The 15,263-nt window shown below is 38.5% G+C and overlaps 1 protein-coding gene across 1 annotated transcript; it reads right to left on the bottom strand.

The window, feature by feature from the left end:
• Positions 1–4,467: 4,467 nt before the first annotated feature.
• flot1a (flotillin 1a) lies at positions 4,468–15,160 on the bottom strand. Its single transcript, XM_031295573.2, has 13 exons — positions 14,983–15,160; positions 14,416–14,479; positions 13,929–14,004; positions 13,285–13,375; positions 11,379–11,522; positions 10,092–10,211; positions 9,255–9,350; positions 8,811–8,963; positions 8,521–8,702; positions 6,436–6,481; positions 6,078–6,215; positions 5,285–5,449; positions 4,468–4,784 (listed from the first exon to the last, which is right to left on the bottom strand). Exons 2-13 carry the CDS (start codon positions 14,456–14,458, stop codon positions 4,764–4,766), a joined length of 1,275 nt encoding a protein of 424 aa, XP_031151433.1. The 5' UTR covers positions 14,459–14,479; positions 14,983–15,160; the 3' UTR covers positions 4,468–4,763.
• Between the last annotated feature and the right edge of the window lie 103 nt (positions 15,161–15,263).

The raw sequence follows: 15,263 nt of genomic DNA, 5'->3' as shown, positions 1-15,263 counted from the left end.
GGTAAACAGTTGCGTTTCCGGTTGTGTCTTTTAAAAATAAAACCCATATTGATAACTGCCATTGCTTTTAAGTAAAAAAAAAAAAAAGTACCAATGTTAAATTCTAAAATGTATTCGCGACACAAGTGGACATTGTAATAAAATACAACAATTGTCAGTTATCTTTAACCTGAGAACATTTATGCAAATAATATATTGATTATCTACTTGTCAGCAGGTGCTGCTCTCCATTTGTAATGAAGGCTGTTGTTCAACAAAGTGTTTTGAATTTTGTTCTATACACATACCGGTAAATGCCTGTATTTCTCAGGCGGTTTATGCCTTAATTTTGAAGACAAAATCCTCCTACTTCCTGCACTAGTTCGGCTATCTCTAGCTAACTTGACACAGCTTCCAACGTCCGTACAGTGATTTCCGGTGTATTAATGATCCTGCAGTGTGTGGTTACTAGATACATCACTAAGATGAACAATTAATATGTCAATTTTGGTCTTAGATTGGACACTATATGGATATATAATTCAGCATATGCAGTTCTCAAATTCATTTAAATAGCCACCATTTAAAAATACCCCTTTGCTGCAGTGTTCTTGCATCCTTATATAGTATTAATTACCATTTGCATTTAGCTTAAATGTCCGCATCAGCTGATATAGAGTTTATGTCACAGAAAATGACCCACTTTGGCTATCATGGCTTTAGCATTAGGGTGAGAACAAGGGCTGTGTTTACATGGTTACTAGTTTGAATCCCTAGACAAAAATAAATAAATTGAGATTCAACAACAGGAACAACTGCGCCAGCAACTTACTCTTGGGCAAGGCACTGTGTTCCAATAGAGCTGCCCAGTGCAAACAGTAGAACACTGCAGCTCCCAGGGAAGTGCAAGTGTGAACTAGACAACTAAAATCAACATTCAGTGACAGATCAATGAAAGGAAAACCTTAAAAATGTGTAGGAAAAAAAGTTTATTAGGCCATGCATGTGACAGCTTCTCCATATAAACATTATGCTGTTACAATTCAACACAACGTGCCCACTGATGAAAACAAATAAAAAACTGGCACAGATAAGCTTAAACTAAGCACAAGTCAAATGTATAAACAGAAGTACATGAGTTAAACAGGAATACATAAAGACTAATAAGTAACATGTATCAGTTAAATATAGGATATAATTATTCTGTTTTTAGAAATAGTAAAGGACATATATGGTTTCCCTTTGGCAATTTAATGACAGCTTTAATTTGTAGAGCTTTGTAGAATAACAATTTCCATAAAAAACAAATCTGAAGCTGAAGTTCACAGACAGTAATTAAAAAGCAACAAAGTGCCATTATCCTTGGCCGAACTTACTGCTGAGTTGAAATAACACAAAACTCTTCAAAATGGATTATAGTGTAAATACATTTATAGTGAAACACTGCTGTTAGTAAAAGTTAGTTGTTAATGGTGACCTGTGAAGCTAACAGTGCTACACTGATACTGCATTAAATATCAAATATATATATATATATATATATATATATATATATATATATATATATATATATATATATATATATATATATATACTGTATAAATACATCTATATCCACGCGTAGTGCCACTTCAGAGTATGATTACACTTAAAACAGAATTTCAGAGGAACAAAGATCACATTTCCTTTTCTAAAGCTAATGAAAAAAATCTCCTCCTACTTTGGTAATTCCACAGTAAAGTACAGCGTCCTGACTTAAAACATATGCAAGAATAAATTACAGTTAAAGTGGGACTGACAGGTATGGATATGCATGCAAAATAACCTTCAAATAAATTAAAGTTACCTTCAGAAAAACTATTTCAATACATTTGATTTGGCTGTGCTGTAATCAGCAGGGCAGAAAACACAGTGACTGACGGACAAACAGTTAGGTGTTTAGGTGTATCATGGAGGAGAAATAAAAGGACCATTATGGTTACATTTATACATCATACAGCTCAGTCAAACTAAATCAGACATGCAATTCTATGTCTAAATCTAAAGATTCCTAAATGTTTAAATACCTTTTGACGTCTTGCTGATACAAATCAACATTTTGCCCCAGAGCTTGTGATGGAGGTTGACAGTGTAATTAGGGTTATGATATAAGGCAAGTTGCAACACGTTTTAGGAACACTAACACTTCAGAGCTAAACCCTCACTAGCGTATCATTCTGCGTGACAGATGCATTGACTCTTAAGATGATAAATCACAAATATACACTGCAAGAGATTTTACCTTCCTTACAATGGATTGTTTGATATTAACTTTGTATCATAAAGTAATAACAACACATAAGCACAGTACACAATACAGTAAGATTGACTAGAGAAAAATGAAGAAAAGAAAAATGATCTCTATTTCTGACCACCAAATCTCAATACATCCTTTTCCCTGAAGTACAAGCTGACATCATCTGACAATCAGTAACCTAACTGATTCTTTAGCATCACATTTGAAAAACAACAATAATGATACATAGTTCAGCATTTCAATACAGTTATCTCACAGTTAGACTGTTGTATTCCCATTGCTACCATAATAAAGTTATACTTTGCACCACATTTACCTTTAGTTCTACAAGCTACACCTATTATTAGATTATTATTAGAGCTGCTACATAACTTGCTATAATAACATAAATGGTGCCACTTTACTTACTGTATACATTTAGTACAGTGTATGCATCACTGGGCTACAGGGTGACAAAGTCTCAAAGGAACCTGAACCATAAGATCCAGGTTCAAGCTCCTGTTTTGGCCTAGATCCTTTTTTTTTGTTTAAGTGTCCTTGGGAAAAGACAGAATCCCTGACCTGTGACCCCACTGTTAATGATGGACAGGGAGAGGGGGCTTTACCTATGATGGGCATTACAGCATTAGATTATGACAAAAAAAACTGCTTTTGATCCATTGAAAATGTCATCATAAGTCATAGACTTTCATCATAAATAACATAATTCATATCATTATGATTTATAAATTAAGAGCTTTAAAGGTTAACAGTAAATTGAGCTGAATTTCCTGAATTGCCAACATTGTAAGCATCCAGTAGAAAGTGACCATTGCAGTGCTCTGATGATATATATAAAAATATCAGTTAGATAAATATTTATTTAATTTTTTTTTTAATTGTTTAATACGGAAGTGCTTAGTATAGAACCTGAAGTTATATGTAGTCTGGCTTTGCCAGACCCTCCTCCAAAGCACGCTGAAGGAAGGTCTGGCTACTCCACACAGCATTCGGGGATGGGAGGAACACATGGTCTGGATTAATGGCATTTCTTTAAACCAATCACAATCGTCATGGGCGGTGCTAAACTCCGCACAGAGCAGCTGCAAGATAGTCGTGAGAGAGAAAACTCAGATTGGACAGATAGTCTAGCTAGCTTTATCCTGATTTACCCTGCAGAGATCTGAGGAGCAGTTAACCATAGTCCTCAGAAATCCACCATATTTAAAATTCCAACACAAAGAAAGCGGAAGGAAACGGAAAAGACATGCATCCGGCGGAATTTCCTGCAGCACCGGAGCAATCCCGGAAGTGGAACGTCGTGGATATAGACTAGGGTAGATAGAACTAAAGGTGGGTTCGGGTTAGTGAACATGGACAACATTTGTTAATATTTTTGCATGACATCACAGAAAAGTGGGGTAAGGGGCTGCTGCACAGGGTTTTAATGTTTGATATACTATATTATACTGGTATGCCTTATGCAAGGGTCCTTAAAAAATAATCTTCCAAAAATTCCCAAAGTATTAACACTGATTCAGCAGGAAAAGACTAGAAGACATTATTGTGGATGGAAAACACACAAATAGAAAATAGAAAACAATGACAGATGTAAAAAATATACAGTATATAAGACATAGTAATGACATACCGATTTACAGATGGCATCACAATTTTGATTACCATAATTTGCAACCATCCATGACAACTTTAAAGATTAAAAAGTCAAAATGATTGACAAATCCCTCTTGATAAATTAAATATGAATTCCATCAGAATCCCATGATGAGAAATGAGTGATAGCTCAAACCAAAGGCAGTGGTTTTGGTCTAGACTATGCAATGATAGTAGCATTAGTAAATCAAGGTTTTGAATGCGTGTTGGTGTTAAACATTCATGTTAAGATGCACTTACGGTTTGGCAGCGAGGCAGTGGACAGGCAGTAATGGAGGTAAAAGTGAACACAGACAGCAGGGAGAGACTCAGACAAAAGGAGACGAATAAAGACTCTCATTAGCGTGCAGTGCAGAGAGAAGAAAGTGAAAATGTAAAAAGTACTGGACACACAGAGGCTACAGTTACTTGTTGCTTGTTTTGATGCATTTAAAAATCGGGTCAAGCCAATGTAAACTAAGTCACAGGCCTGAATTTCTTTTAAAGAAAATATGTGGAAAGTATTGTAATTTCAGTGCTTTGTGTTGAGGCTGAATGTAATACAGTACCAGGGGAATATATAAAAACAAATAACTGAAATAAAAACTGTAACTGTAGCCGGATGAGTACAATACTTTAGCCCAGATAGACCTGGGTATCAGTGACCAAAGGAAGTGTACGTGTTTTCACAACACAGAAACATCACAGCAAGATGTCTACAGAGCTACATGGGGGGGAAACAGCTGACCGGATGCTGCGAGACAGAAATGGGAATAGAAGAGAGAGGCTGATAAGGCTAGGGGAGGGGGAAGGGGGGGGAGTGGATCTGTCCGGTCATCAGACTGGTTGATTCTCTTCAGCCTGTACGAGAGATCACCTGCAGAATGGAGACAACCAAGAGGGAAAGAGAGGGACGTCTTTTCTTAAAGTTCAGTTCTTCCATTTTTTTATATTAATAAATGGCGTCAACGCTCAGAGCATTATAGCTTAACTTAAAGCTTTTAAGCCTATTCACGGTCTGGTTCAGTCTCTCACTGCTCTCATCATCCCCATTTCCCACTCTGATAAAACCCACTGTATGCTACCGGGCCAACACCAAATGTCGGAGTTAGCAACTAGCTGACAGAAAAGCTGCTAGATGTTCAATCTATGAAACTGTTAATGCTGACACATTATCCATATGAATTTAATAAGGTGATAAAATGCCAGGATGCTTTGGAGTTCTTCTGCCTTCAATTGGCAACAAAAATAATCAATGAATGCAGCTGTGATATGCATTCTTCATGCATCGTCCATGATGCATTTGACATGACATGTATCAGCAGACCAGAGTCAGCGAGTCTAGTGAAATACAGGATTATATAGTGTTTGTGTTACCTGGGAGATGTTGACTCCAGTCAGTTTCTCCACAGCCTCAGGGAGGCGGACCATGATGTCCAGCACCTCTCCTGACAGTTTGGCTGCGCCCACCTCCCCGCCTCCACTGGATACCATGGTAACCTTGTTGGCTGCACACAGAGGCCTGCTGATCTCTTCTGCCATCTGGTGAAAGACGGATATTGCCAAATGTTATGACCGATGACAATTTCAATTTCTTCTTAAATTCTAAAATGTGAAATTAAAAAAGCAGTACTTGAATTTCTCAAGTTTCTAAAAAAAAAAACGTTGTGCTGTCATTCCAAAGAAAACAAATTACCATTGATACTTTTGTTTTTGTTTTCTGATACTATTTATATCCTCAATATGTTTTTGTTCATGGCTTTGAAAAAGGTGCAGTAAATAGAGCAAATTATTAGCTGTAATTAGGACAGTAAGTGGAACCCAGGGATGGATTTGTAACCAAATCAAACAACCCACATACAAATGTTAAAACATTTACAAACTTAAATATAATTGTATATTTTCTCTGACGCTTTCTTCTTCAAATTCTAAAATGTGAAATTAAAATAGCAGTGCTTGAATTTCCCACGTTTCAAAAAAAAGTTGTACTGTCACTCCAAAGAAAATAAATGAAGAATGATACTTTACTGATACAATTTATATCCTTAATATGTTTTTGTTCATGTGTTTGAAAAAGAAATAGATAAATAGAGTGAATTATGAGCCGTAATTAGGACAGTATGTAAGGTATAAATGGCTGTTATAGACTGCACACTATGTTGTCTCTCACCAGAGGTAGTTGCTGCAGCAGCATGTCCACCATGGCTCCGTCCTTGTACTGCTGGAAGGCCTCTGCCTTCTTCGCCATCTGCTCTGCCTCAGCTCGACCCTTGGCCTCCACTGCAAACGCCTCGGCCTCACCTTTCATCTGAAGGAGACAAGAGGACGGCCGGGGTACTTTTCCAGAAAACACTAAGGAGAAACTACTCCCAACTGAGATACTTTGCGACTCATACACACAAGAACGTTTGTGGGCATAAGACCAATATTTCAAAAAATTCTTAACTTGATTTTCATTTTTTAAACTGTTTTGAAAAACTAAAGACAGCTGAGTTTGGAATCAGTTGTTGTGATGATCTGTGACTCACCTTGATGGACTCGGCTTCGGCCTCCGCCTCCATGATCAACTTAAGACTGGACAGCGAGAGAGAAAGAAAAAGCGGACTCAGACAGAAAACCACAGATGGTTCAGCCAAGAGTGAATGATACTACTATATCACGATCAATACTACAAGAGGCGGCAGAGTTGAGTCTGATCTCTTTTTTCACTTAAAGGTCCTATGGCATGAAAAATTCACTTTATGAGGGTTTTCAACATTAATATGAGTTCCCCCAGCCTGCCTATGGTCCCCCAGTGGCTAGAAATGGTGATAGATGTAAACCGAGCCCTGGGTATCCTGCTCTGCCTTTGAGAAAATGAAAGCTCAGATGGGCCGATCTGGAATCTCCTCCTTATGAGGTCATAAGGAGCAAGGTTACCTCCCCTTTCTCTGCTTTGCCCGCCCAGAGCATTTGGCCCACCCATGAGAAAGAGAAAGACATCATGTCTTGCAAACAAGCGAAGTATGGCAGTTGGTCAAGGCCACACCCCCACCCTCCACCTTGCCCCCCCCTCTCTCCTCCTCAATAGCTACAGACACAGAAATGGCACATCCTAAGGAAAGCTCATTGTGGGACTGGCTCTAGTGGCTGTAATTCTGTACCAAGGCTGAATTCCGGGAAAGAGACTTCAGATACAGTATTAGGAGACCACTAAGGCCTATATAAAAGAGACTTCAGATACAGTATTAGGGGATTACTAAGGCCTATATAAAAGAGACTTCAGATACAGTATTAGGGGATTACTAAGGTCTATATAAAAGAGACTTCAGATACAGTATTAGGGGATTACTAAGGCCTATATAAAAGAGACTTCAGATACAGTATTAGGGGACCACTGAGGCCTATATAAAAGAGACTTCAGATACAGTATTAGGGGACCACTAAGGCCTATATAAAAGAGACTTCAGATACAGTATTAGGGGACCACTAAGGCCTATATAAAAGCATCCAAAAAGCCAAATGTCATAGGACCTTTAATCATCAAAAGAAGCACAGTATCATGTTTAATGGATTTTCACACTCTGTCACTATGATACGTTGGGATTGTTTTCTTAAAAAAACAATTTGTCAGTGGCTGTAAAAAGTTGCATACAGTTCCACCTGTCTTGTTTTAATCATCGTTGGAAAATAACCAAGTACATTTACTCAAGTACTGTATTTGAGAACAATTGAGATACTTGCACTTTACATAAGTATTTCCATTTTCTGCTACCATATACTTCTAATCCACTCCATTCAGAGGCAAGTATTGTTTTACTTCACTACATTCATTTGATAACTTTAGTAAGTAGTTACTTTCCAGATTCAGATCAATATTACAAAATGTAATCAACAAATAAATGATGATGATGATGATGATGATGATGATGATGATGATGATGATGCTGCTGATGATGTATTTATTGTAGGTTAAGAAAAGGTAAAGCTCTAGCTGGAATAAAATAAAGTAATTCAAATCAGTACTACCTTAACCAGCTACATCATTAAAGTGATGTGGAACATTTATACATCAATAATTATATTGCAATAATATATACGGTAATATACTGTATATTATTCTGACATGGGCCATTCTGCATCGTGAGTACTTTTACATTTGGTAATTTAGATATATTTTGATGCTAATACTTTTGTACTTTTACGCAAGTAAGATTTTGAATGCAGGACTTTTACTTTACTGTAACATGGTATTTCTCCACTCTGTTGTTGATACCTTTACTTAAGCAAAAGATTAGTGTACTTCTTCCACTACTTGTTTTAATTTACCTAACCATACCATGACATACCTTATCTATCTGTGTGAATAGGAGTTGTAGAAAGCCTACTTGCTTACATAAAAAGGAGGGTAAGCAGTTGACAGATAAAAGCTCGATACAAAATAAAAGTTTCTGCAATCCACCAAACAACAGGAAATTCAGCATCTTTCCTCGGGACACATCAACAAGAGCAAACGTACTGCAAAGACAGGGGCCTTAAACTTTGGTACTAAAAACTGAAAGCCTGCTTCCCCACCTGCCTTCTCACAACACCGCCCTGTTGTTTTGGAAGCGCAGCAAGCCCTTGCAACTCACCGCTGAGCCTCGGCCAGTTTCTCCAGACGGTACCTCTCAGCCTCTGCCGGTTTCTTCACCTTGGCCTCCAGCTCCTTCTCCCTGCGGCTGATCTCCTGCTCCTGCAGCATGATTTGCTGCGTCCGCTCCACCACCTGGACCTGCATCTTCTCCTCCTCGATGAGCTGCTTCGTCTTCGCTACCTGGAAGATACAGTAGGTGCATATTATATTTTGTCAGTCAATATTATAAAATAAAATAAAATATTAGCTCCAGGTCAGGTCATGCAGTTCGTATTCACCCGTGTGTACCTGCAGCTGGTAGGCCATCTCTGACTCAGCCTTCTTTGTGTTGACCTCGATGTCATAGGCAGCCTTCTTCAGCTCATAGTCCCTCTGGGCCTTTGCCATTTCGATCTCATTCTTGTACTGAGCCGAGACTTTCTCCTGCATCGCATGAGCCTCCTGCAGGAACAGGAACAGATAAAGGAGGGAGAAAATAAGGATCAGTGGGAATAAGTCTTGAAAATAGAATAAACAGGATGAAGATGCTTAAGATACGAGCAATCATAAATACCACTGGGGACTGAGTAGAACAAACTATGTGACTGACTTACTCTAAAAACAGACTTCTAAAAACAAGTTGATCGTCATTTCCAATGCACCCTGTCGCTGCCCGATGGTTATGTTGAAATGAGACACCTTCATAGGAATAACAACATCCTGGGGGGAGGGAGACAACGTGATATATCTCACCCTGATCACAGCATCTCTCTTGTTCTTGGCCTCTCCAATGCGAGCGTCTTTCTGAACCTGGGCAGTTCGAGCCTTCCCCAGTGAATGCAGATAATCCTGAGTACCAGAAAGAGATGAGAGAAAACAGAATGAATCAAAGATACAGAAAATCCCTTTTATTTTTGAGCTAACATGATGTAGCTATCGCAGCTTTTTCTATAGTCAACAGAAAATAAAAAACAGAAGTGAGAAATGTGCATCTCGATGGCATGCGTCGTTCTTTTGTGTACAGTTTCAATATAATTTTTTTTTATCTTGAATTAGAAGGTCATCAATTTGTTAAAAAAGAATTTAGAGACCCTAGCAAACTCACTAAATACGCATCAAATTATAAATGTTAAAGTTTTGTTCCATTTTTGAAAAATGACTAGTCTCGCATTGCCAGACCTTCCTCCACAGCGTGGCGGAGGAGGGTCTGGCTAGTCCACACAGGATGGGAAAAGAACGTGCTGTGGTTTGTCACCATCACAATCGTCATGGGCGGTGCTAAACGCCGGACGGAGCCACGGTGCCGCTGCTAAATAGTCTCGGGAAGAAACTTGTTTTGGTGGAACGAGTGTAGGTTCAAAAGTTGTTTTAGTCGTGCAACAGAAAACTCAGATTGGACAGATAGTCTAGCTAGCTGTCTGAGTTTACCCTGCAGAGATCTGAGGAGCAGTTAACCATAGTCCTCATAAATCCACCGGAGTTTAAAATTACAACACAAAGAAAGATGAAGGTAATGGACAAAAAAAACGTCGTGGATATAGACTAGAAAATGAATAATTGAAAAATACTTGTTTGAAGATATGCGGTTACCTGGTCGTCGTGAACATCTTTGAGCGTGTAGCTGACCACGCTGATGCCCATGTTGACCAGGTCAGAGGACGCCACCTTAAAAACCTGCTCCGAGAACTTCTTTCGGTCCTTGTAGATCTCCTGTAAGAGGTATGTGGTATTTACTGTCTCTCTAGGTCAAAATAGAATCAAAACAATACAAGTTAGATATGTTTTACATGCTCAGCCCTGTTATTAGCATCTGTGCCTTTACAGTCAGGAAGGCAATGTGACATAAACAAACCGTTAAGGGTACACTGTGTAGGAATTTGTGAAATTGTATTTTGCATTCAAATGAATAGTGCTCTCTAGCACCTCGCTTTTTCATATGCATGTTGCAACTACGGTAGCTGTTATGTACCCAGAAGCTATGACAACAGGTCTTCCAATTTTCGCTTTTTTGGCGACGGGGATTCCTTCTCCTGTGGCTCGGCATTAAGTATGATCCTCCATTATGATCTAAAGTGCAGTGCAGGCTTTCAAATTTGCCAGGGCAGTGACAAGCGCCTCTCACTGATCTCCTTCTCCGTTTCAGCTGGTTTCAGTCACGTGACGGTCAGTGTAACACTTATCAGTTCAATTTTCTAAGCACAAATGGACATTTGGAAAAAAAGAAAAATGGGTTCAAATATACAATTTTTCATTTTTTTTCCGCCTTGACAAATTAAAAAATTGGATCTTTAAACTGTTTTTCCAATTTTCTGTTTTTATTCAGAGGATCAGAAATTTAGAAAATTACAAAATTGCGTCTGGGCTCCAATTAATCAATACTGCAATGGTATTCGCTCCCTCGTTCCGCCTAGCTATGTCCCGCCCCCCCACTCGAAATGTCAGTTGCAAGCACCTCTGACCCCATAGTCTATCAGTTTTTTGTTTTTTTTTGGTCCATATGCAGTTAATGACCTGCATATTCTGCAAAGTAGAGGGAGAGATGTAAATACAGATAAGAAAATTCTTTGCTTATGAGGATATAGTCAGATCATTGACAGAGGTAATTTTTCACCAATGAGGACATATTTATGAATGAAGACATTGATTTGACCTAATAAAATACTTCAAACACTACACAGTGTACCTTTAAACATGAACGTTTTCTCTCTTTTTGTCTAAAACTCACTAAATTAATATTTGTCATGTAAATCTGTCACGAACAAGACAAGTTGACACTATTTCAGGGCAACACGGTTTAATTACCGACTTGAACTTAAAACGCCAGAATTTAAAGTTTAGTCAATCCAACGACAAAACGATCAACCACCCCATCCTTACCTCAACAGTCAGGTGGGCGATGATGGCCCGCTGGTGTCCCTCCAGCGTCTCCAAGGCGATCTGAGCGATCTCGGCCTCTGACTTCCCCATGAACATCTGGCAGGCTGCAGCCAGCATCTGTTTGTTCTGACCCTGGATCTTCATCTGTAAGAAACAGCTGCTAGTTGGCTGTTGTGACGACAGTGACAGACTGACAGCATTGCTGGGTTCATTCCCTATGTCCAGTGTTGTAATGTAACAAAGTACAAATACTTTGTTACTGAACTTAAGTAGAATTTTCACCATGGGTGATTTTAAACCCTTTTCAGGGGGGCTTGAACCCCCTTACATTTCATCTCAGCCCCCCTAAAAATTATAATAATAAAAAGCTTTTTTTTTTTTATCAATTTTGGTGCTTCAAGTTAGAGTTGCAAACTTGTTTGTTATTGACAGAGGACAAACAATTACAGGTTCAAAGGGTTTGAAACAGGTTTAATATCCTGTGTGTCTTTCGCCGATGCTATGCACCTGTAACCCAGTCAAGGAAAGGGTTAACAGAAATGTAGTGTTGGCCAATCAGAGGTGGATGTGCCAGACTCCCGCCTTTGGCTGAGTCTCTATCTAATCTGTCAGAGGGAGAGCAGGAGTGCGGTTGTGAAGTTCAACGTTGGTAGTCCCCAGAGAAGAAGTTGGTTATTTCATGGCACACTTTTGCATGCACTATATCCGTGTCACATTCTCATTAGGGGCTGAATAAAGGTCTGATCCTAGAATCGCCTCTGATTTTCACTTATCTGTACTTTACTTTGTTATTTATATTTCTGGAAACTTTTACTTTTACTCCACTACTTTTCCTAAATAAAATGTATAATTTTACTCCGATACATTTCCTTAACAAAATGTATACTTATACCCCACTACATCACCCCTAAGCGTCTTTGTTACTCGTTACTTGCAAGAAATGTTTTTTGTACGTTGGAGTGAAAGATTCTTTCTCACAAAAAAATTAAATTCTATTTCTGTTTTTCTCTCTGTTGATGTCAGACTTAGATATGATGTTTAAGATGGTGTGGAAACCCTGAACATTATGCTTTACTATAAGGAAACCACAATGAAGTTCATGATCAAAGTATTTTTTTTTTTTCTTTTACTTCTAATAGTTCAGTAGCCTACATTTAATATCATGAAATTACTTTTGATACGTAAGTACTGTAAATATCAGATACTTTAAGACTCAAGCTATATTCTAAAAGGTGACTTTAACTTCTACCAAAGTCATTTTCTGGTAAGATACTTTTACTTTTACTCAAGTATTGCTTCCAAGTACTTTATACAAGACTGCCTATGTCCATTAAGAAGAGTCCAGCAAAACAGCAGCTGGTTTTGTAAGCAAATGAATATCTGACACTCTGATATTAAAAAATCAAAACAATCTTCACATGATTAGACATCTGTTTGTCAAATGTGGCTGAAACTATATTTTAATAGGAATAGATTTTTGATATTTTACAACAGACCTGATTGATTCACTTCAGTAAATACATGCATGTAAATGTGAATGGCGGAAATGGCACATTTTTCTATCTATGCCGACTCTGTCTTGTTTGGTAAACGTGACACACTCAGAGATGTGGATTGCATTATGGGCAACCTGCCTGAGTAGATACAGAAACGTTGCAGCTACATCTTTATTATTCAGATTATTTTTTGGAACATTTTTAGGCCTTTATTTCCACAGGACAGATGAAGACATGAAAGGGGAGAGAGCCCGTGGCTGCTGCGTCGAAGAGTAAACCTCTACATATGTGCGCTTGCTCTACCAAATGAGCTAACCCGGCCACAGCCATGTTCAGTTGTGTCCATTAGTCTAGACCTGTCCTCCTGAGCTAAACCTCCTGCTGCTCCCTCTGCAGCGATGCACACTGACCTGAGCTATCCCGGTGACAGAGATGGGCACCCCGTGGCGGGTGTAGACTTTATCACTCTTCACATTCAGAGTCAGAGTGTTCAGGGAAATCCTGGAGGGAGGCAGGGAGAGACGGCAGATATAGTCTTACATTTTGGATGTTGTAATATCCTGATATGCCACAAGTGTTGTCTTTTCCTGGTTTTAAAGGCTGCATTACAGTAGAGCGATGTAATTTTCTGAACTTACCGGACTGTTCTAGCTGTTCTATTATTTGCCTTTACGCACATAGTTATTATATCAACATAACTGATGATTATTTATCAAAAATCTCATTATGTGCATATTTTGTGAAAGCACCAACTGTCAGCCCTTCAATATCAGCACAATATAGATATCGAGGTATTTGGTAAAAAATGTCGGGATATTTGATTTTCTCCATAATGCCCAGCTCTAGGATTTATTACCTTTGTATTAAAATATCCTTTAGTGTAAAGTTACTCTTTTCTTTCCAATTTGTATTTGTAGTTAATGTTGCGGCAGTGCTTTTTGCCACCTTATCACGTTTGCCATCTGCTGTACATCTGATAATAACGTCATTTAAAAAGCAGCAACGTCAGGATGTAAAGATCTGTAGACAACAGTGGACATTCACGTTTGCCAACCTCTGTAACTGCTGGACGCACGGGATGACGAACACTCGGCCTCCGGGTATCATCAGTGGAGGAGAACGACAGAACCCTGGGAGAGATGAGAGACCGAGCACAGCCTCAAATCAGATGACTGAGGTTGTGTGATATGTACAAAACATTGCAACATCAAGTTTTTTTTTTCAAATTTCTGGTTTTGTAGCATGATTCACTTTAGAATTAGATATTCAACCAAAAACTGCTTAAGTAGCATTGAGTAATTCCTATTTTATAAGCCTTGCTTACAAAAATGTGACATTTTCAAATAGGTTATCATGTAGGCTAGATGCTTTTAAATAATTTGTATATTTTGTCCACTTTGGAATGACAGCATTATAAGAGATGGAAATGAATGAAAAACGAGAATGATGAACTTTTGATTATGGTATTGTATTAGTTTTTGTTAAAGTTGAAAAAAAGTTGATGTAGCCAGTAGTCTCCAGCCTAGAGGCCATCATTTTACCTGACACCACCATAGCCTCGTTGGGACCACAGGTGTAGAACATGTTTGCTTATCCTCTTTCACACTAAAAACCAAAGAAAGTAGAGGAATAATAATACATAAAAGCAGTCACTATTAAAGTCCCACCTTACAAACACACCACTAATAAAGGAATTGCATGTAGCCTACTTGTACCACATATATAGGCCTACTTATTTTACTTTATTATGTTATTTTAAATATAACAGGCCTCCAAAAACGAGTAACGTTAACAGTGTATGTTATGTTTACTCCATGACTCCCATGACTAAAGAGGAGGGAGGGTTGTGATGGTAACCAGAGAGCAGACCAGCAGGGATACAATCTAATTATTTACCCAAATGTTGCGCAGTTAAATCCGCAAGAATAACAAACAACATCGCACATTAGAGACACTTATTAAGGAAGAATCGCTTTAAAAATATATATATATGTGTAACGTTACTCTCATCTATCCATTAACTCCATCAATTTAGTACCTACATTTGTGTTTACAATCGAGAATGGATGTAGATAGTGCATAGAGGTTTAATATAGCCACACACTTACCGGTTAGTATATAAACGATGTGGTTTAGATGGAGTAGGGTGGAAATGACCGGATAAATAGCGGTCTGTCTTGGTTAAAAGGGTTCAAATCAATGTATTTTGGCCCAGCGGATGGATATTCCGGTTAGATTCGAGCTGTACCATCAGCTCAGCGGCTGTTATTGAGCATGCCCATCACTCAAACTGTGTGAGTCCGCCATCTAGCGGCGTGGTGGGGAACTGCCATGAATACACCGTCCGATATTTGACTTGAGTAAAAGTAGTAATACCACAGTGTAGAAA

Source organism: Sander lucioperca, chromosome 14 (genome assembly GCF_008315115.2).
Source record: "Sander lucioperca isolate FBNREF2018 chromosome 14, SLUC_FBN_1.2, whole genome shotgun sequence".
Classification (NCBI taxonomy): domain Eukaryota; kingdom Metazoa; phylum Chordata; class Actinopteri; order Perciformes; family Percidae; genus Sander; species Sander lucioperca.
Note: the sequence above shows the minus strand (reverse complement) of the source record. Positions and strands in the feature narration are given on the sequence as shown.